The sequence below is a fragment of the Lactuca saligna genome, chromosome 2 (genome assembly GCF_052625555.1).
Source record: "Lactuca saligna cultivar CGN05327 chromosome 2, ASM5262555v1, whole genome shotgun sequence".
In the NCBI taxonomy this organism is placed as follows: Eukaryota; Viridiplantae; Streptophyta; class Magnoliopsida; order Asterales; family Asteraceae; genus Lactuca; species Lactuca saligna.
In genome coordinates, this window is record NC_136418.1 from 99,537,051 (window position 1) to 99,558,614 (window position 21,564).

General features: G+C 33.9%; 2 protein-coding genes and 1 long non-coding RNA gene across 8 annotated transcripts; 1 reads left to right on the forward strand and 2 right to left on the reverse strand.

Moving 5' to 3' along the window:
- Positions 1–1,821: 1,821 nt before the first annotated feature.
- Positions 1,822–2,855, reverse strand: LOC145028972 (complex 1 protein, LYR family protein). Of its 2 annotated transcripts, none has more exons than XM_078977645.1 (3): positions 2,710–2,855; positions 2,135–2,419; positions 1,822–2,044 (listed from the first exon to the last, which is right to left on the reverse strand). In XM_078977645.1, the coding sequence occupies exons 2-3, from the start codon at positions 2,354–2,356 to the stop codon at positions 1,931–1,933; spliced, it is 336 nt and encodes a 111-aa protein (XP_078833771.1). In that variant the 5' UTR covers positions 2,357–2,419; positions 2,710–2,855; the 3' UTR covers positions 1,822–1,930. The 2 variants fall into 2 exon arrangements, with proteins under 2 accessions (XP_078833771.1, XP_078833772.1); XM_078977646.1 differs by having other exon boundaries at positions 2,135–2,414; positions 2,710–2,844.
- A 7,839-nt stretch (positions 2,856–10,694) lies between these two features.
- LOC145031245 (uncharacterized) lies at positions 10,695–13,535 on the reverse strand. Of its 5 annotated transcripts, none has more exons than XR_013676910.1 (7): positions 13,089–13,535; positions 12,768–12,836; positions 11,745–11,886; positions 11,460–11,666; positions 11,191–11,342; positions 11,021–11,117; positions 10,695–10,945 (listed from the first exon to the last, which is right to left on the reverse strand). It is a non-coding gene; the product is annotated as an uncharacterized LOC145031245 (long non-coding RNA). The 5 variants fall into 5 exon arrangements; XR_013676909.1 differs by having other exon boundaries at positions 11,745–11,931; XR_013676908.1 differs by having other exon boundaries at positions 11,745–11,973.
- A 4,062-nt stretch (positions 13,536–17,597) lies between these two features.
- Positions 17,598–19,946, forward strand: LOC145031247 (vacuolar protein sorting 38-like). Its single transcript, XM_078979765.1, has 7 exons — positions 17,598–17,749; positions 17,811–17,996; positions 18,101–18,307; positions 18,413–18,554; positions 19,063–19,205; positions 19,322–19,528; positions 19,611–19,946. Exons 2-7 carry the CDS (start codon positions 17,817–17,819, stop codon positions 19,725–19,727), a joined length of 996 nt encoding a protein of 331 aa, XP_078835891.1. The 5' UTR covers positions 17,598–17,749; positions 17,811–17,816; the 3' UTR covers positions 19,728–19,946.
- The last annotated feature ends 1,618 nt before the right edge of the window (positions 19,947–21,564 follow it).

Below are 21,564 nucleotides of genomic sequence, written 5' to 3' on the forward strand. Positions count from 1 at the left end.
TAAATGTAGTCCAAAATTTTATCCATCAGGATTTCATCGTTAATCTGTCACTAATATTTCGTTGTCTGTCATAAATTTGTCATTAATCCATTGCTAGTCCGAAATTTTATGGACCCAATTTTTTACTTTTCGGCAAAAAAGTCTTAAAAATAAAAAGGACCCAATTTTTTTACTTTTCCGCAAAAAGTCTTAAAAATAAAAGGACGAGCCTAGGTTCTATATAAGTGTTGCTCATATCTCATATTGTAATGTGATTTCAGAAAATTTAAAAAAAAATAATAATAATAAAACTCAAACATTGAAGTTTTTCTTTGAAGAAAAACATGGATTTCAGGAACCATGTTAGTATTACATGTTTATTTGTTTGGATTTTATGTTCATATGTTTAAAGTGTCGATCTAGATTATAAATAGTGTATTTGGAATGCGAATATTTAATTTTCAACTTTTTGGTATTTTTTTCTGTTAGATTAATCACTACACATGTTAGTAACTTGTGTGTAGCCCAAGAACCCTTACAAAAATATAACCCCCCCCCCCCCCCCCCCCCCCAATGCCAAGAGATGTCTGTAGTTATAGTTTTTGTTTTGGAATGCGAAGAACTGTTTCAAATGATATGATCTCTTTCGGAATGGATTCTCAATTTATTTAGAAAAACACTCAGTTGATAAAGTACATTGTTGTATTATATTTAAAATAAAGTAATAATGGTTTGTATACAACAACAATATCAAATCTAAAAATCTGAAGAAGTTTGAATTCAGTTCGTAGGTGCATACAATCGATTTGCATAAGTGTTTCTTGAAAGGCAGGTTTTTACCAAAAAATGAGATTATGACATATCTATAAGAATTTTCAGAACTATAGCAAGCAACTTTGTATTTACATACTTATATTCTATTAATATTTTATAATACAAAAACTATACATTTTATTTGCAAAGACAAATATTAGATGTATAAAAAAAAACAATCATCAAAGTCAAATATAAAAGAAGAAGAAAATCAGAGACGGTGTTAAAGCTTAGACCGGAAGCAAATAGAGCTCTCAAAGACAAAAACGGGTGAAACCTAAACAAAACTGTCATTTTAGACTAATGTAACATGTGGATTGGATGTCCATAACTCGACTAGATACTTTTGTATAATATTTAATGTTCTTTTGGAACCATATCAATGTTTTAAAGAATTTTATATTTTATGTATCACAATCTTTAACACCCATTGTTGCTCTACCACTCCCAAATATAATATGAAGTGTTATGTGGTGAGGTTAAACAGCGGTGACTTGCTGATAGGATTATGTTATAACTCATTCATGATTTTCAGTGTATGAAAAAACAATTGTTAACATTGGAAATCTCATTACCACCTTCAGCAATCGACGAGCAAAGAAAAAGTTAGTTTTTTTATAATACGCATTTGCATATTATAAAAGTTTTTTATAATGTCTGAAGATATACAAAAGTTTTTCAACTCAAAGGAAAGAATCGAAGAAGCGTGTAGGGTTAGTGCAACACTAGAGGAGTAAGTTGAAATGGTTGATACTACAATCGACTTAAATAAAAGCTACATGCTATTGTTTGACGTTCATGTAGACACTGCTTGTTTGCACCATATGTAAGTCCCAAGTAATCATCATAATCAAGTATAAAGAAAAAAAAAATGTAATGTTTTTTTAAACATTGATATGTAAAGTTCTAAGTAATCAATTTCCCAACACAAAATGACCATTTTAGAAAATTCAAAGCAAATTAGAAAAAGACAATGAAGGCCAAAACTGTGAAGTGTCCAAGACATCTCAAACTCTAAAACCAGATTCAGAAAGAAAACTAGCCAAATTAGTCTATAATCTTGCCAATTAAAAAACCCAAATTTATTCATGAAGTAAATTTATGAGCTTTATCAATTATCATTCATGCTTTCCAAATTTCAAGGTTGATAAACATCAGGAAGCTGGAGACCCACACTTGCAGCAGATTTTCCAAGTATTCTCTTCATTTCATCTGTTCTATCAACAGCAATGTTGTATGAAAATAGCAACTCCTACAACATCACAATTCACAAGCATCATGAAACTTCCATTAACACGGGATTGTAACATGATTTTGCAAGATCAAGATGGAAAATGTTTACCTGGTGATGATGGACACTGTTTATAAGGAAAGTATAATCATGGGCAAGTTTGATTTTTTGCTGGATGAATGATGTCTCTAACCCATCTCCATTTTTCTTGAATTCCGACTTTATGAAGTCTCTGAAATGGGTTTTGTGTTCTTCCTTCCCAATGTGTTTCTTCACTGCTTTCATTAGCTCTCTGTAAACCTTTGCAGCTTTTAAAGCTTCACCAGACCCCATCCTCTTGATTCAAATCAATATCTACTGTAATTTTCCCTCTCTTCTTACTCAAAATAGCCTATTCTGGTTCAATTTAAGCAGTAAAAACTATTAGGGTTTGCAGTCAATTCAAAAGATCCGATTAACATGGGAAACTTTAGATTTTGATGTCAATCACAGAACTTTCCGGATATAAATTCCGCATTGAGGTCGTTTCCAGATTAACAGCGAATATATGTAATTTGTAGCAATACAAAATCTGTTTGAAACGCCTACTTTAAAGAGTTTAAAATCAATTTTCGTTTTGAAGTCAATAATTAAATCGTATCGAAAATTCAAAGGAAATATGTAGAAATAATGATGAAGAAACTAACCGTATGGAGCGTTAGATGTACCGGCGGATATACTGCTGCTGGCCACCGTTCGCCGGAGGAGGATTGGAGGTTGGGGGCGTATTGCTAGACTCGTAATGTCGGACCAAATGTTTGTGTTTTGTTGAAATAAAACGTCGATTCTCCCCTAAAGTTATTCCTAGTGTCGTTTTTGCACCAAATTTTGTTATAAAACCACTAAAACGGCCATTTTTTCATTAAAATTTTGTTATCAAGTTGTCAAGATCGAGATCTTACATTATGATAATCATGAGACGGAACACCTGTACTGATTTCTCGAAAACCGAATTTGATCAAAAGTCAATCTCGACTCATTCTCAACTTGATGAAGGTATAAAGCTTTGATCTTGATCATTTATCTCTTAGATCTCTTAGAGTGGGGTTTGGAGCATTTTGGTCCAAAGGTGGAAGCTTTGTGGGTCAATCCGATTTCTAAGACTTAGAGTTGCCACTCTCAGTGTTAAATGAGTCCTTAAGGCAGAAAGTTGCCACCTTTGATGTACTAATGGGTTCATGCATGAGTTAAGACCATTTCCATGGAAGTAGATTGTTATTTTTGGAGTTTGAGCTTATATGGGTCATGCAAAGCCATCAAGTAAGCAACTTTATGGTTTAAGACGTCAATAAGGACTTAGATCTGTAATTGTAGCTTCTAGAGTAGAGTATTAAGCACTTAATGGGAAAGTGACGTAACAGGGGGATTACGCTGATCGTACATGAAGGTACGCCTAGCGTACTCACCATTTGGCTTGTACGCTTAGCGTACATAGGAGTACGCCCAGCGTACCCATCATATATGGGTTTGGGCCGTTGTGGGCCTCAGTTTGGGCCATGCAAGGGATTTTTGTTCTTTAGGCCTTAGTGGGCCATCAAAAGTCAGATAATGTGGGTCACGGAGATGCCCGAGCTTAGGGTAAAGCCCATTAGTGGATTTGGGCCCAATTTGGCAAATTAGGCCATCTCCTCTCTTCTCGAGAATCCATACATCCCTTATCAGTGTATGGACAGCTATCTCTCGAGCACAGGTTTAGGTTCGGCCTCAATGGGAAAATAAAATGGAGCACCTATGGGCCACTAGTGGGCTTGGAAAGCCTACCTAGTGTAAAAGATATATTCAGTCATAGTAAATGAGTACAAAAAAGGATCTAGTCTAGAGCTTCATAAATATCTCACTCACTAATCACTATGACTACATCTCTCAAGCACACATCTACAAGTGGACAAACCCCCTCTTATATAGAGGTGTTTTAATGTGACATCCCCAAAATCTCGGCTAGAAAAGACCGATTTCATTTATGTTTTTTAAAATAATTTCAGAGTAAATCCTTTTGATTTAAAAGAGTTGTGGAATTTGTTCCCCAAAACAAAATATGATAAAATAATGTTTATCAAAGCATTTCATCAAGAGATGCATTTTCATTATATAATCAAAACTCGGGATGTCATGTTCCGATACAGACCATAAAGCATAAACGATAACATTACAAGTCATTCAACAAATATATACATATACATACTTGTAAACAAAACAACTTGATGATTCATCCATCTTATGCCCTCACGCCATGTCACAACTAGGAAATTCGATGCCTTGTAAACATGGAACAATGATAACAAATGTGAACCAACAATGTGAAAGCATGTAAGATGCTTATAACAACAAACTTTAATCAAAAACTTCATACAAGCACAGCAAATAGTAAACAAAGAATTGGAAACCTTAGAAATCCCGGTTTAAGTCCATTCTGGATTAGGATTTCCTTATTGGACCCAATGGGTCAATAAGCTTCCAATTTGACTATCTTGAACCTAGAACTTTCAAATGGGCCCTAATCGGACTCATATGCACGAACCATAATACTTTTGGGCCTTAGGAGCCCAAAATACACTAAGTTAACTTAAATGGCCTTAATGGGTCACAATCAATTTAATTTAGCCCTAATAGGTCATAAAAATCATATTTTTATTTATTTGGGCCAAAAATCACCTAACTTAACCATAAAATGGGCTTAATCATTCAAAGCCCAAAAATCTTCTCTTTCCCTCTCCATTTTCGGCCCAAGCCCACAAAGAAAGAAAGAGTTGACTTTGTGGTGCCAACTCATTTTTATTTAATGGACTTCCATGCATGCTCCCATACTTCCATGCAACAATCCCATCACCCTTCTCTCTTCTTCTCCCTTTCTTCCTCTCGGCCGAACCCAAACAAACACACACACACTTCACTCAAAATTCTCTCAAGAAACTCTCTCCATTTCTCTCCAAATTTTCGAGATCTAAGAGGCTTTCAAAGAGATCCTTCCACAAAAACCATCATCCAAGGTAAGTTAATGTTTGATTCATGCTTTAACTCCCTTCTTTTCATCAAATATCATCTCTTAATCCATTCAAATTCATGATCTTGCATCTTAGAACACCCTAAGTTCGAGATCCATCCAAGAAACTTGCTAGGACTGAAAATAGCACCAAACTTATCCCAATCTTCTTCAAAACAGAAACTACAACTCAAGGTGAGTTTCATACCCCTTTATTTTTGGTTTTCATGAGTTTTTATTGGGGAGAATACAATAAAATGTGTAGATCTATGTGTATGTGTATACTATGTGTGATTTTATGCATGTATGTGTGTGATTTCATGTGTTTTTGTGATGAATGTGTTAACAAAAGGGGTGTAAACCCGAGATCTATGACATGAGAAAGGAAACAAACATAATCTAAGCTATTTTACACCAAACAAGTCAATAATGATAGCTTATAAGGTTATGATGAACATATTCTAACATAAAACCCATTTTTGGGCTTAAATTGTCAAAATACAAAACTTGGGTTACAAATCGACAAGTCACGGTTTCTTCAGGGTCAAAAGTGTCAAAACAGTTTCTATAATCATTTTTTTGAATAATAAAATTTTCAAGGGACTTAATGTAAATTTTTAGCTTAACGAGCTAATTTTGGGCTTTTCGGCCCAATAAGCCTCAAAATGCGAAAAATGATAAATTTTAGGGGCTGAAATGAAATTTTCTGTAAAAAAGGGAGTAATTAGCATAAAAATGTCATTTTAAGAGTCAAAAATGCTTTCACTATCAAAAAGGACCAAAAATGTAAAGTTTTTAGATTTTGGGCCAAAACTGTAAAAGTTGTGAAAAATGGGGTCCTAACCGAGAATCATCATTATGGAAGGGCTGAAGCTGTCAACAAAATAAATTTTGGGTTAAAAATGTGTTTTCATCAAATAAATGATACAAAAGTATCAAGAAAATGTTTTAAGGACTAAAAATGAAATTCTTTTATATAAAAGGACCAAAAGTGTTATTTTTATAAAAGAAGGGTATTGAAAAGGTCCAATCCCCCTTTTAAACAAATTAATTCATTAATACAAAATACAAGATCCACAACTACCGACGAAACGAAAAACAAATATACTTTCAACAACAAATATCGTTACAAACGAAGTGATTCGGTCTCGAATCAATACAAAACAACAAGCGTTGAACAAACCATCTAAATAAATACACGATAAGTACGATGAGCAAACTTACAAACTTTGGGCTTGGAAGTTTCAAATCATGCTTGTAGGGCCTTGCTAGCCCATTAACACGATCTGTGGGCCCAAAGTGAATGCTTATGTGCTATTGGGCCTCCTATGACCCGATTTCATGTAAAAGGACTTTCAATGGCTCTGATGTGCTATTGGCCCCTAGTGGCCCATTAGTATTGCTAGTGAAGTCAAGAAATCAAATGCGAGTTGGGCCAACGTGCCTTTCGCATTCTCGACAGCCTAAAATAACTCACGGAAATAACGAGACTTTGTACTCCCCTTTTCCTCGTTTGTTAGGCTTACGAGTAATCAAGGTAAACAGATTCAGGGCGTTAAGCAAGAGTAATCATGGTTGTGGATTAAGTGATTAGTAACGGGCGACGCATTTAAGGATCGTTCGAAAACTGTAGTTATAAACTAGTCATTTGCTAATGTGTGGGTATAACAACTCACAACCCAAATTAATCCAACGCCACCCGAGTAAACAAAATCATTTGTCGTGACGGTATAACAATTGAGAAATCACTGTATTTTATGTATTGGGAAAACATCGGGTTTTCCTGGGAAGTTCAACATCTTCACTTGCGCGATTAATACTAAAGTTCAACATTTATACATGTTTTAAAAATCAACAAGCTTATACTTACGGATCTTCACACTTTTTATAAACAATGATCTTTTCAGAAAATATCGGATTTTCTGGGTTTTACAAACTACACCAAATCATTTTATCACAACATTGCTTATGAACTCACCAACATCTCATATGTTGGCGTTTTTTAAAATTAACTTGTATTCTCAGGTAACAGGTAAACTGAAGAATAAGTACCAAGTAATGTCAAGGTGTTTTGCTTATGATATCTACCAGACAATTATGTTATGAATTTGTAATGTTTAAAACAAAGTACTGGATGTAAACAATATCAGTTGTATTATTTTAATGCATGGTGATGATTTATGTTATGATTCATGTATATTCATTGTGATGGTGTAACAACGCAAATTTTCAAATAAATTTTTCATTTTAAATAAAGTGGGTTCATTCAACCAATAATGTTTATTTCATGTTTCAAACCAAATACATATGTAAAATCCCCAAGATCTCAAATAGCAGCAGTGTGTATGCATCATGCCGGCGCCTTCCCACGGTCCTCGCTAGTACCTGAAACACATACATAACAACTTGTAAGCATAAATGCTTAGTGAGTTCCCCAGTATACCACTTACACATATACGCCTTTCCAGGCCCGGACCTTCCGGTCCACAGTACAATGCCTTCCGGCCCATAAGATAATTGCCTTCCGGCCCATAAGATAATTGCCTTCCGGCCCATAACATGATTGCCTTCCGGCCCATAAACATATATAACACATAATACATTTACTCTAACACATATATCACATACATCATATATCATACCTGACCTTCCTGTCACATAATACATTGCCTTCCGGCCCATAGAAACATACATAGCATGCATAGCCACTATTCCTTTCAATTATAGCATATATAAAACACATAACATATCCGACCTTCCGGTCACACAGTCAAACCCTTCCGGGTACAGTATAGTGAGAAGACTCACCTCGTAGTATGTAAACTATAAACTCTTGAAACCACTCGCACTCGGTCCGCCGATCTGCAGTCTCCCTATAATACCATATACCCTTATTAATAATCTTATCAAACAAGACAACTGACCCTACGAAATTACATGCAGGTCAACTCTGGTCAACGGTCAACTTGACCGGACTCGTCGAGTGCAAAGGCGACTCGGCGAGTCTAGACGTCCACCCCAATTTTCCCTGTTGTTCTCCTTTCTACTCGTCGAGTATCTCTCTTGACTCGACGAGGTCCACGTGGAAGAATCGCGGGGCCACCCCGACTCCACTCGCCGAGTCTGAAGAACAACTCGGCGAGTCCCAGTGAATCTTCAAGCTACTCGCCGAGTCTGCTCATCCGACTCGGCGAGTCCATGCCATGCAGTCGATCAACTGCTTCCTGAAACACGTATGATCCCGAAATACACACTCGTGGGACTAACTGGACCTCTAAACATCCTATTACGGGGGTATAAACACTTGGGTAACAACATAATAATCCATCTAATCATCAAATGGGTTCTATAAACCCTAACTCCATTTACACATCAATCACAGAAGAACAAAATCCGAGATATTACCTGATTGATGCACTTTCTGTGTCCCCAATCCTCAGAACGTGATTCTCTTGCTGTTCCTTTAGCTAAACCCTTCCTCTTCTTGTCTAACAAATCCTTCAAGTTTCCACTAGTCTTCACTCCTGCTCCAGATGCTCACAGACGTTTAGGTTATCCTCAATCGGCCAAAAGACGAGCAATGACGGCCCTAAAGACGTTATATACGATCCAGAATCAAACGGCTAGGGTTTCTGCTGAACAGCGTCGACTCACCGAGTCCCTAATGGACTCGTCGAGTCCAGTTGCGAATCTGCGACCAAGTCCGTGGTCCTACTCGGCGAGTCAGGCACCAACTCGCCGAGTCCCCTCCTAAAAATGCCCCAAAAATAGTTTTAAAGCAATACCTGAAATTCCGGGCTGTTACAGATGGTATTCAATTTAAGTCACAAGAGCCTTCGGACGTTTCCGCCGTCTGGTTCCGGGGGTGTGACACGCCACTACCTGTAATACGAATAAACTGAGTGGGTCAGGCTTAGGAGCCTGGTGAGTATATAGGGTTTTCAACCCACAATAAATAATTATATTTAATTTCACCAACCAACAATAACACGATTACTCATTCCCGTTATCCTCACTTTATGTCCCTAAAACAACATCTATCTCAAGGGACCTAATCTAGGATTTTCATCGGGACGGACATTACTGATAAGGGGTTTCCTCAACAATAGATATCCTAAAGGAAACCATGAGGGGGATAGAGTACACCGGTGAACACATCGTTCACAACACCTACAGGTTATGAACCTGCTAGCGTTCCACTGGACTGTCTAGAAAGAGTCCGTGGTCGTCATCCATACTCCGCTAGATGACTAGGTCAACATCAACAACATCGAGGTCTCTCATCTGTTTATCACACATCAACTATCTACCCATGTTCTACCGAACATATTAGTAGATAAAAATATATATTTTTATACATAATTTAAAACCAGTATAGCATGTTCAATCAATACATAGTCCACATAACAGATGAGACACACACACATAACACGTATTTCATAGAGAATAAATCAGATCTATGAGAGAGAAGAAAATGAATATACATTCACACTTATAACAAAAAAATATACACATAACACGTATTTTATATAAAATACTTCATAATTATGCGTTAGAAGAAAGCAACTACACACTCACTTGATCAGAAGATGATCTACCGAAGAAGTAGTATTCTTTGGTAGATTTGGAAGATCTTCACAACAACCGGGCTCCTCGCGGGCAGAGCTTCGGCTAGGAAATATCACTTCTCGGGATCTTCGGGGCTTCAGGACTTGCTTCGGGGCTCGGGATTAATACCAGGGTTCGGGATATTTCTTGCACGAAAAACGATGCAAAAACGCGAGAGAAAGGGAAGAAATAAGCAGAGAAATAAGGCAGTCTCGCATCCCTTTTATAGGGGATGGATTCATGATTTACGCTGGGCGTAAATAGATTTACGTTGGGCATAATGGGGATAAGACCGCTGACTCCCCCCCCCCCCCCCCCCCCCCCCTTGGATAATATCGGATATTTTATAATTATATTGAACATCGAAATTATTTAATAACCTTCAAAAATTCATATCTTCCTCATACGAACTCCGTTTTTGACGTTCTTTATATTCCCGCGTAGGTGAGACTACGCTCTACAACTTTCGTTTAGACTCTGTCGGCTAATTTTGAATTTATTTTTATTATTTATTTTTAGTAGGTCGGGACAAGAAAACTCCGTTATAAATTCATAACTTCTTCATCCGACGTCTGTTTTCGTCTATCTTTTCATCGCTTCACTACAATAAACGAGATATTCGATTCTCGTTTAGATTGTTTCGGCTAAAAACCGCTCAGTCTTAAATCGAGTATTCGGGCTGCATACTGCTAAGTCGAAACTTCGAAAAATCATAACTTTCTCATATGAAGTCAGATTTGGGCATTCTTTTTATGCACGCTCTCGGTTTAACGAACTCTACAAAATTCGTTTAGATCACTAGGGCTAAATATCGCTCTAACATAAATTCACTTTTTACGTCATTCAACGTCGGTCGGTTCTGTCGCGAAACTTCGACAAATCATAACTTCTTCGTTATAACTCGGATTTCGACATTCTTTATATATTTGGAAACCTCATTTTAACTACTACAACATTATCCATAGATATCGAGCTTATCTAACATTTCATTTTGACGCTTATTTTTATTCTTAATTCAATTAAGTCACACAGTTAAGCACAAAATACATAATACTTAAATAATACACTTCTATTATTTCAAAACGGGTTACAAAGGTTAACCTAGACTATTATATCAACATTAATGACAAGCCAGAAACACAGACGTTACATTACATGTCTCTCTCTCACTCTCATTTACACATGTGTCAAAAGGCAAATACTCCACGTGCAAGTGGGTTTTACAAAAGTCAAACATTTACAAAGTCAATCATGAATAACTTTGCACCCCAATGATATCAGAGGGCATTTTGAACCTACATTATATACGTGGTCAATAACTATCCATATAGTAATAAAATTTTAGTAGATATAACTTTTAACACACTTACCGAAACGTATGGAGAGCTAAGATATTGAGAAGGTTTCAATAGCCTAACCAGGCGACTTGGTTTTGCAATAAGAGGCCCGGGTATATGATTTTCGCATCTACAAAAAAATATTAATTTTTTTAATATACTTTCAAAAAATAAAAAAATTAATATACAAAAAAAATTATAACCTCCTTCACGATTTGTTTTTGTTTTCTACAATCAAACTCTTGTTGATTATCAACATCATCATCCTTGTTTACTCGATTTGAAATCTGTGTACTACCGAATTATTGGCCTACTGGGCTTGGCATCTGATAATTAACATCCACATTCTCGTTCCCTTACATTTAATCAAAAAAAATAATTAATAAAAACAAAGAAAAATTAACAATTAATTATTTTACCTTGATAACTTTGTTAAAAATTGATAGTAAATTTCTAAAATTAATTATTTCACCTCAAAAGTTTTGTTAAAAAATTCTTCCAACTCATCCTCTTCTCGAAATCCCTATTTATTTTTCATTTCTCGGATTTCTTCTTCCAAATATTGAAGTCTTGCCGGTATTTATCGGGTTGTTCTTTTGTTAATTCTCACTGTATGAGTTTGTTCGGTGGACTGGGTAGATTGGTTGATTCCATAGGATGGATCAAATGAAGATGCCCCCTACATAAATTATTTGATTTATCAATAATAGTTGAAAAATATTAATATACTAGATTCTACTTTTACCATTTTACTTACATCTTTTTTTAAGTTGTAGCGTACAGAATAAAAGACTTCAAACGATTCACAATTCAAACTAGTAATATATGACAAATAACGTGCGGTGGAGGACTTGGCATCTGAGGCAATCATCTTTTTTTTTGGGTTGATGCGCCTCGTCCTGGTCAGCATCGAAAAATCACAAACTTTCTCCGAAGTCAACATCCTAATATGAAACCATTGCACAGGGCCGGTCCATTACTTTTTACTACGCAGGGCGAGTTAAGAATTTTATGCCCTTACATATAAAAAATTTGAAAAATAAAAAATGCAATAAATTTTATAATTAAACAAATAATACAAACTCTATTCTTCTTACAAACTCTATTATTTGAATAGATGTCAAAGGACTTGCACCTTTGTATGTGTTTCATGGCAACATTTTCTGCGAAATTTGTAATTCAATATATAAATCAATTCTTTTAATATCATATTCTTAGACATTTGTCAAATTAGACACAGGGTTTATGCAACATTTTTTAATTCGTCATCAACAAAAAAAAAACTAATTTGGAAGTATCAAACAGAAAAACAAATACATAAATAAGAAGTTCAATCAACCTCCTGATTCACATCACAGAAACAAGAAACAAGAACAAAAAAGTTACGAAAGAAACTTTAGAAATTTATAGCAGAAGCAAACCATAGTAGTATCTGAAGCATACCAATATCAGATACAATATTTCGAGCTTAAACAGAGGTGAAATTAAAGTTCAAACAAAGGAGAAAGACACTTTTTCTTATTGTATTCAAAGTCCAACATGCAAAAAAAAAAAAAAAAAAAAAAAAAAAAAAAAAAAAACCCTCCTAAAACAAACCAAAAAAATCATATTAATATGAGATATATTGATGGAAGAAGATTTCAAGCTCAAACAGAAAGTAAAATCGAAATTAGTAGAAATTGTAAGCAAACCTCAAAAAGTCAAGGTTTTACCTGAAGCATATCTCAAAAATCAAGCATAATCCAACATATTTAAAGCACAACTAGATAAGAAATCGGACCTTTGGAATTGATCAAACTCCCAGGTCCATTCTACTTTAATTAAACTCCAGCATATACAACCCCAACTCCTAAAAATAACACACAAAACTCAGGAATCAGACCCTTGGCATCAAGCATAGAGAGAAGATATAATCACATTAATACAATTCAAACTCATCCAAAGACCCAAACCAGTTGAAAGGAAATCAGAAATCAAGATATCAACTATAATTGAAATTAAACATGTAAAAATCAAAATCCTTAAACAAACCACAACCAAGGTCAGTAGGTTTAGAAAGAAATTAGAAAAAGATTAAGAAAAATAAAAGTACAAAACTCACCGAAATCAGTTCAAGTGAAATCAGATAAAAAAAAAATCCAACAAGACTTTTCTGGCTTTCTACTTTCGTTGGTGGTTTTGCTTCAGGTTAACAATTAACGGAATCATAAATCAAACTCCAACTTGCAAATATGAAATCGCAATAATATGAGATTATTGAGAATTTGAGATGATCGATTAAGTGAGCAGCAAGTTTTAAGAGAAATAGAATGAGAATAATGAGCAGAAATCGGATGTAGAAGGATGGTAAACAAATTCTCGATCTCTCCAATGCGATTTAGACTTTAATGGGGCTCCTCAATCTCTCAATCTCTATTGTTTTTCTTGGGGCGATACCAGATTTGGCGATTCCAATTCTCAATGTTCTTCAACTTCAATTATTTGGTGCTCAAGAAGTCCCGCTTTGGAAGACGTCGAGTCGACTGCGTTCTTGGCTTCTTAGGCTAAATTTTTGGGCCAAAGTAATATACATATAATAACTCAGTGGACTTAATTTATGCCCCCCTTAGTTTGATGCCCTGGGCCCAAGCCCAACTCGCCCATATATTGGGTCGGGCCTGCCATTGCAAAATACTAAGATATAAATTTTTTTTTTTTTTTTGGAAAGGGAACTTCCCTAACGAGGGTTTTCGGGCCAGCTTTCGCGCACCGACTAATCCCCCGCTGCAAACATAAAGCTTTGCTTCATGCCCTGGAGTCACTGCAGGCGAACCTCCATGGCCACAAGGGCTGAGTGGTGCTAGGATTTGAACATGGGTCAATAGGTTATCCACCATATCTTCCACATGCCTTACCAAGTCACCACAACCCAAGTGGTTGATATAAATTATTTCGTCATATCACAGCATTTCCCATATCCATATTTTTTATAAGTGTTAGCAATAAATAAAATTATCAAAAAATAAATACGTAAAAATTTATAAATATATTTTTTTAATTAATTAAATATACCTTCAAAAGAATAACGAAACCCGATAATGTATACACATAAGGTTTTGTTGGATGTTTGGACGTATGATCCTCAAAAATTTTAAACATACCCAACAATTTAGGGTATATTTTACTCCATAGATAACTCCCCCAACATAACCTATATTTAAAAACAAAAATATTAGTTAAACGTATAAAAATTAGTATTTTATTAAAAATATTAAATTAAAAAATACATATTCCATCCATCTAGGTTCCCCACCACCCACAAAAATTCCTTGGTGACTTTATCATTGAGCTCTTTTTCCAAAAAACCTTGATTCAGAATATTTAGCAAAATGGAACGAATACCGTCATGAGTCGATATTTCATCGAACCGTTGATTCAAGATAAGGAGCTCTAAATCTTGTACAAGTAAACTAGTATCCATGCGATATGGGAAGACTCTGGACCGAAATGTATTTTCACCGTATCCGTGTTTTTACATTGTTGAAAATTCGATCCTTGATCTAGGACACCGACCCATGTAAATTCCGAACACAATACAAAACTCCTCGGGCCCAAATGATAATGTACGTCTAGAAAACCTAAAATGTAGACGCTTAGTTGCGTCTATTTCAGCAGTAGGTGTGACAATAACATATTTTATAACAAACCCGAAACAACCAAAACAAAATGTTATTTATCAATACGCTACACATTATAAACATAAAAACTTCTTCAGATAAATAGTACATTGCTATTGTATGCTATAATCGAGACATAGAAAATAACATACTTTTCATAAAATGCAAACATGGAATCATAACATATATACAATCATTAAAATTCCGTAGAAACAATTTTTTTTTGAAGAAAAATGAATATATATATATATATATATATATATATATATATATATATATATATATATATATATATATATATATATATAAAACCGTAGGTTTTATGAAACCTACGACTTTTTTTTTTCAAAATAAAAACCATAGAATTGACAATATATACAAATGTTTATTGGTTATAATTTTTTTTTCAGAAAAAAACCGAAAAAAAAACCCTACGGTTTTGCTATTTGTTTTAGTTTTATAAAAAAAATCATGAAATAATACTATATATAAAATTCCGATCATGTTGGATCAAATTTTAAAAATAAATACACAAAAAAAAAAATTACGTACGGTTCTTTCTAAACCGTAGGTGTACAAGTCGACACTACACGACACTTGTACACCGTAGGTTTCGTATGAAACCTACGGTTTTATTTATTTATTTATTTGATTTTTTTCAAATAAAACTTAACCCCATATACAAAACCTACTCTTAATCACGAACAGGGTAAAATTTTGATGAAAAGTAGACAAACCTAGTTGTTTTTCGGGTGCTCCATTGAGATAAACAAAAAGTAAGCAAACTAACAAAACATTAGTGAAAAATAACCTAATCTGAAAAATTAAACATTATATACTTTGGGCTAATGGGTCACGAAAAAATAAACGGACCGTAAAACAGTAGTCCATTACCACGAAATAGTAGATTTCAAACAAAACAGTAGTCAATGCCCGTTGACCGCACTTTTATGGGTTATTTTGGGATAATGACTTAAAATGGTAATATATTTTTCAATTTGTACAAATTTGATCACTGAGTTTTTTTTCGTCCTCATTTACTCTTTCAACTTGTTAAACTGTACACATCCAGTCTTTATGACCGGTTACTCCAGGTTAGTCGGGAAAAATGACCTATTAGGGTAATATATTTCTCGTTTTATGCACATTTAGTCCTTAATATTTTTGTATACATGTAGTCCTTAATTTTTTTTTTTTTAGTTTCAAAATAAGTCATTTTTTGTTTTTCTACAAATTCAGTACTTATGAATGATTTATTTAGGATTTTTCTCACGACATCTAACATAAGACTATCATTGATGACAGGGATGGTTCTCTTTTGGTGCCCGCAGTGACACCGACAACCCCTGCCTTTTTCTATACGCAGTGTAAATTTTTCGATGTTTTTCGATTTTTTTTTCTTTTCTCTACTTACCGGCAACACTTACTACTGACCGACAATACCTACTACCAAATCCTGCGTCCGTCCCTCATTGATGAGGTGTTTGGGGCTGTTGATGCTTATGCCCATCACAGCCTCAACTTATTGGTTGCATATGTCTTGTGGTTTGGCTTATGTTTTGTATTCCGAACGTCGTAACTTCTTCATACGATATCTGATTTTAACGATCTTTATATCTACGTGTTCGTTTTTTAAGTCTGCTATAACTTTTGTTAAGATTACTCCCGTTAAAAAATAATATGTTTTTACTTACGATTTTATAAAAAAACATTCATACATGCATTCATAAAAAATGTGTGGATATAAAGATCGTAATAAAAAATATATTACTTTTTAACGAGAGTAATATAAACGAAAGTTGTAGTAGCTAAAATATAAACGCATAGATAGAAAGATCGTTAAAATCAGAGATAGTATAAAAAAGTTATGACGTTAACAACATATGACCTAAGTAACCAAATAGTCGAGATCGCGATAGACATAAGCATCAAAAGCCTAAAACACCTCGTTAATGATTGTTCCATGTAAGATGTTAGAAAAATTTAAAGAAAACATTCATAAGTATTGAATGAGTACAAAAACAAAAATAAATTATTTTGCAACAAAAAAAATTAAGGATTAAATGTGTATAAAATATTAAGGACTAAATGTGTATAAAATGAGAAATATATTACCCTATTAAGACATTTTTACCGGTTAACCTGTAATAACCGGTCATAAAGACTGAATGTGTACAATTTAACAAGTTGAATGGGTAAATGTGAACAAAAATAAACTCAGTGACCAAATGTGTATAAATCGAAAAATATATTACCCTTTTAAGTCGTCCCGGTTATTTTTGGCTAAGATGTATTTTTTAACTATTATTTGATAAGTCATTAACCATTTTAGCAAGATAAGGAATTTCCCCTGAAATAGAAAATCGTGGAGAAAAACAAAATTATATGAAGCAAGGTCCTACACTCCCACATAGGGCTGTAAACGAACCAAACGAACACGAATAATGTCTTGTTCGTGTTCGTTCGTTTAAGTTAGCCGAACAACAAACGAACACGAACGAATAAACGAACGAGATTTTCTTGTTCATGTTCGTTCGTTTAACAAATTACTTTGTTCATGTTCGTTCATTTATGTTCGTGAACATGCTAAACGAACATAAACGAACAAACATAAACGAACAAAAATAATAAAACACAATTGAACATATATGAACATAAACGAACAAACATAAACGAACAAAGATAATAAAACACAATTGAACATATATGAACATAAACGAACATATATTATAGCAATATAATAAAAAATAATTGAATATAGATGAATATAAATAAACTTAAACGAACGAACATAAACGAACGTAAATAAACATCATAAACGAACGTTCACGAACATAAATGAACGAACGGGACCATTGTTCATGTTCGTTCATTTAACTAAACGAACGATAATTTTTGTTCATGTTCGTATAAACGGACTTCCCACCGTTCATGAACGGTTCGCCTAACTTTTTCACGGGGGTCACCATTTTCGTACATAAGTCAAAGGGAAGTTTGTTGCTTCTCTTGGAAGCTACTATCAATTCCTCAACGTTGAACGAATCAAGCAATGACGATGATCTTCAATCCCTAATATTTTCCCTAATTTCTTAAAAAAGATGATGAGGTGGGTTCACACTGATTTACTACTTTTGATCCTCAATTCTCATCATCATCGATTACTGCAGCTATAGATGGAATCGAAGAAGAAACCGCTAGAAGAAACAAACAAGAACAAGGAGGAGAAATCGAAAATCATTCCATGGGAAGATTTCCAACAAGAGCTTGCTCGTCTTTCCAGTCTTTCCTCCGCCCTTCACGAAGCTAATCAGAAGAAATCCATAATCCGAGAGAAGCTCAACTCCCTTGTACAGGTAGGAATTAGGAATTTAGGATCAAGGTTTTTTAATTTTACTGTAAAAAAGGCGAAGTGAAATCAGGTTAATCAGAATCGTGAAATTGATTCAATGTTGCGCAGGTAGAAGCAGAATCGTTGAAATGGTCAAATGGGCTTGACGAGATGCGGGAGAAATTAGAAGCTCGAAAACTGTTAATGGGAAACATGTCAATGCGATCAAAAGCTGTACGAGAGAAAACGAAGAAACAGGAAGAACAACTTAACTCTGAGATTCGATCTCTTCTAATGGTTGGTTCTGCTCTCTCTGTAGCTACTAGTCGATTGCAGGTAATCAATTAAGTATTAACCCCATGTCTTCATCATTCAAATTCTGTCTTTTGTTCTTCTTGATTTAAAAACAATAAAGAAATATGAATTTGGCGTTGGATTCAGGAAGCAAATAAGTCATTGCGAGGAGAAAAAGGTTATGCTCATCACCTTAAGAATTTGCAGAAATTGTTGAGAATGCAGCAACAATTTATGGCGTCACAGATTTCATTGCTGTATCCTGTGAAAGTTGTGTGTGGGCATACACGTGAGACCTACAACTTGATTCATATTTATTCTCATTCCCATTATCAATTGATCATGTATATACCCTTTTTACCATCGGTATCAGTCCAATACATATCAAACACAATATCAAACACAGTATAACTTGTTGTGTTCTGTCATTGCCATTGTCACTTATTTCAGTCACTATTACTATCATTGTCACCCTTTGACTTCAGTCTGATTCCAATGAATGTCAAACACAGTACAACTTGTTTTCTGTTTCGGACGGTACAACATGTTTCTGTTTCGGCCGTTATTAAGTTCATAAATTTTCCTTTAACATCACTTAGAGTCCAATGAATGTCAAACGCAGTATAACCAGTTATGTGTCATGCCACTTATCACTATCGGTCACTATCAGCATCTTTGACATCAGTATGTCCAATGCACGTCAAACACAGTACAATCTGTGTTTTCTGTTTCTATCACTATAAAAGGGTCATAATTTTTTTTTTCTTATTGATTTTATATTTTTGTTAATTTGATAGGGAAACATGATGTACAAAAATCCCTAGATGCAACATTGACTATTTCAGGGCATTTGAGTGTGCACCCTTTTACAAAGATGAATTTTTTAACCGACAAAAAGGAGGCCTTGAGTTCGGCAACTGCGCTCGGTTATATTGCTCATGTCCGTGTTCTTTCTTTCCTAAAATAATTGCAACATTTGACTCTCAAAATTTCAACACGTGATTTAATAAAATGTTTTTTTGGTATAATCATATGAAATGAGTGGTTTTCTTGTAGGCTGTTTCATTACTTGCGTTATATATAAAAGTTCCTTTGAGGTATCCAATACGATTGGGAGCTTCTAGAACATATATATGTGATTATACTCCTCCTTTAGTTGAATCTATACCTGAATTCACATCAACAAAGCCGATTGAATTTCCTCTGTTTTTGGAAGGGAAAGAAACGACACGATCAGCTTATGCTGTATTCCTACTTAACAAGGTTTTACTTTGTTTTTTCTTTAATATTTATATTTAAATTATGGGGCTAAATTAACATGATGATGTCATGTGAATCTGTGTAGGATTTAGAGCAGTTGTTAAACTTCATTGGGGTTGAAAGTTTAGGGCCACGTCATGTGTTGGCAAATTTCAGAGAGCTGCTAAATAACATTGTTTCCCACGAATATATTAATTCATAAATAAATGGATTCTTTGTGTTTTTACGTTTTTTACTAATATTGTTTTTGTTCGTTGAGGTGTAAATGTGTAATTCGTGTATTTGAGTAATGAGTAGAGAGAAAATGGACAAATGGGTTCTCTCATTTGTTCCTTGATATTACATTTATAGTGAGATTGTGATTATGATTAATGAGCATTTTGTGTAAATATATATAATATATATTTAAGATTTAAGATCAGCATTGAGCATTCTACTTGGTTGGTTCTTTTTCATCTTTATGGATTTTTTTTGGCCCAAAAATATTCAAATTTTAGTCACTTTTTTTAACAATTCCGTACATATTCGATTAGTAATTAGGGAAATTGTTAGAAAAGTCTTTAATATTTTCGGAAATTTTACATTTGAGTACCAAATATTTATTTTAGCATTAGGTTCCGATTATTTGATTTTACATGATGATATATCATTTCCTATTAAAACTAAAAAATGATTTTTTTTGTTAATTTGAGCCAAATTGAAATAATCGAGACTTTTATGTTTAAAAAAAATGGATTGAAGTATAACTTTTTCGAAAATATTTGGACTTTTCTGATAATTTCCCTAGTAATTACAAAATGATTCAAAAAAACTTTGGAACAAAATATTATTATATTATTTATACAGTTTATAGTTACAAACTACAACTATAACTTGGAAAGTGAAAATATATATAAAATTTTCAATATTTTATTTGTTTCAGTTTTAAAGCATTATTGTAAGAATCAAAGAGAAAGAAATTTAATAAAAACAATATAAAAATATTTAGAAAAAATTAATATATATTCACAATATTACCTTTACGCATTAAAAAAGGTCGTTAACGAATCAAATCAACCGTATATCACCATTTGATCTCATTCTCATACCCTCTTTTCTAGGGCTGAACATGGTATGGTACCAATTTATTTTTAATCAAACCGTGTACCGTACCAACTCTATTTGGTATAAATTTTTTGCTACCGGTACCGAACCAAGTAAAATTGGTACCAACTTGTTTGGCTACCAACAAGTTTGGTTGGTACAGATTGGTAACGGTACATTACCAAATTCTATCTATTTTCCAGTTGTAATAGTTAAAAATCCGCAATGACAACATGATACAACTTTCTTGTCTAGTAATATAAATTAGTAAAATAACTATATTAGTTACTAAAGAATTTTATTAACTTTTTAGTTTTTTAGTTTAATGTGGTAATAACTATTGAGTAAGTGTAATGACTAAATTGTAAGGGAAAATATGATTTTGTTTATATATATAAATATATATATATATATATATATATATATATATATATATATATATATATATATATATATATATAGTGTTAGGTTATTTTGTTTTTGATAAGTATTGTGTGCCCATGTAAATGAATGTAGGCCAATCATTTGTGGTAATTTAAGAAAGTGATTTTCTTTTTAAATTAAATATAAAAAAATCAAATAAATGAGGTTTAATCAATTGACCGGTCAAACAAGGGTAGAATGGTATTTTGCCCCGTCATTTAATTAGGAAAACGGTGGATAATATGGAATGATCAACCGATAATCCCAAATATCTCACTTACTCTCATAATCAAGAACCCAAATCCTTAGGAGGTTGAAAAACATTCCGATTTATTGTAATCAGTCTTCAAAAATCGGAAGATCGTTTGTAGGTTTTCCCTATAAATATCGACATTTAACCCTAGAAAACGAAATCGACATTTGGGGGTTATATTAGCAGTATTCTGCAACAATGAGGAGTACACGATCCAGTTCATTTAAGTCAAAGTTCAAGAACACAGTAGAAACGGCGTTGAATCTTGAAGACGACAATG

Coding starts and splice junctions, on each gene's coding strand:
- LOC145028972 (XM_078977645.1), bottom strand. CDS start 2,356: ATGGGGTCTGGTGAAGCTTTAAAAGCTGCAAAGGTTTACAGAGAGCTA. Junction 2,045..2,134: donor ACAGTGTCCATCATCACCAG/GTAAACATTTTC, acceptor GTGATGTTGTAG/GAGTTGCTATTTTCATACAA.
- LOC145031247 (XM_078979765.1), top strand. CDS start 17,817: ATGGAATCGAAGAAGAAACCGCTAGAAGAAACAAACAAGAACAAGGAG. Junction 17,997..18,100: donor AGCTCAACTCCCTTGTACAG/GTAGGAATTAGG, acceptor AATGTTGCGCAG/GTAGAAGCAGAATCGTTGAA. Junction 19,206..19,321: donor CGCTCGGTTATATTGCTCAT/GTCCGTGTTCTT, acceptor GTTTTCTTGTAG/GCTGTTTCATTACTTGCGTT.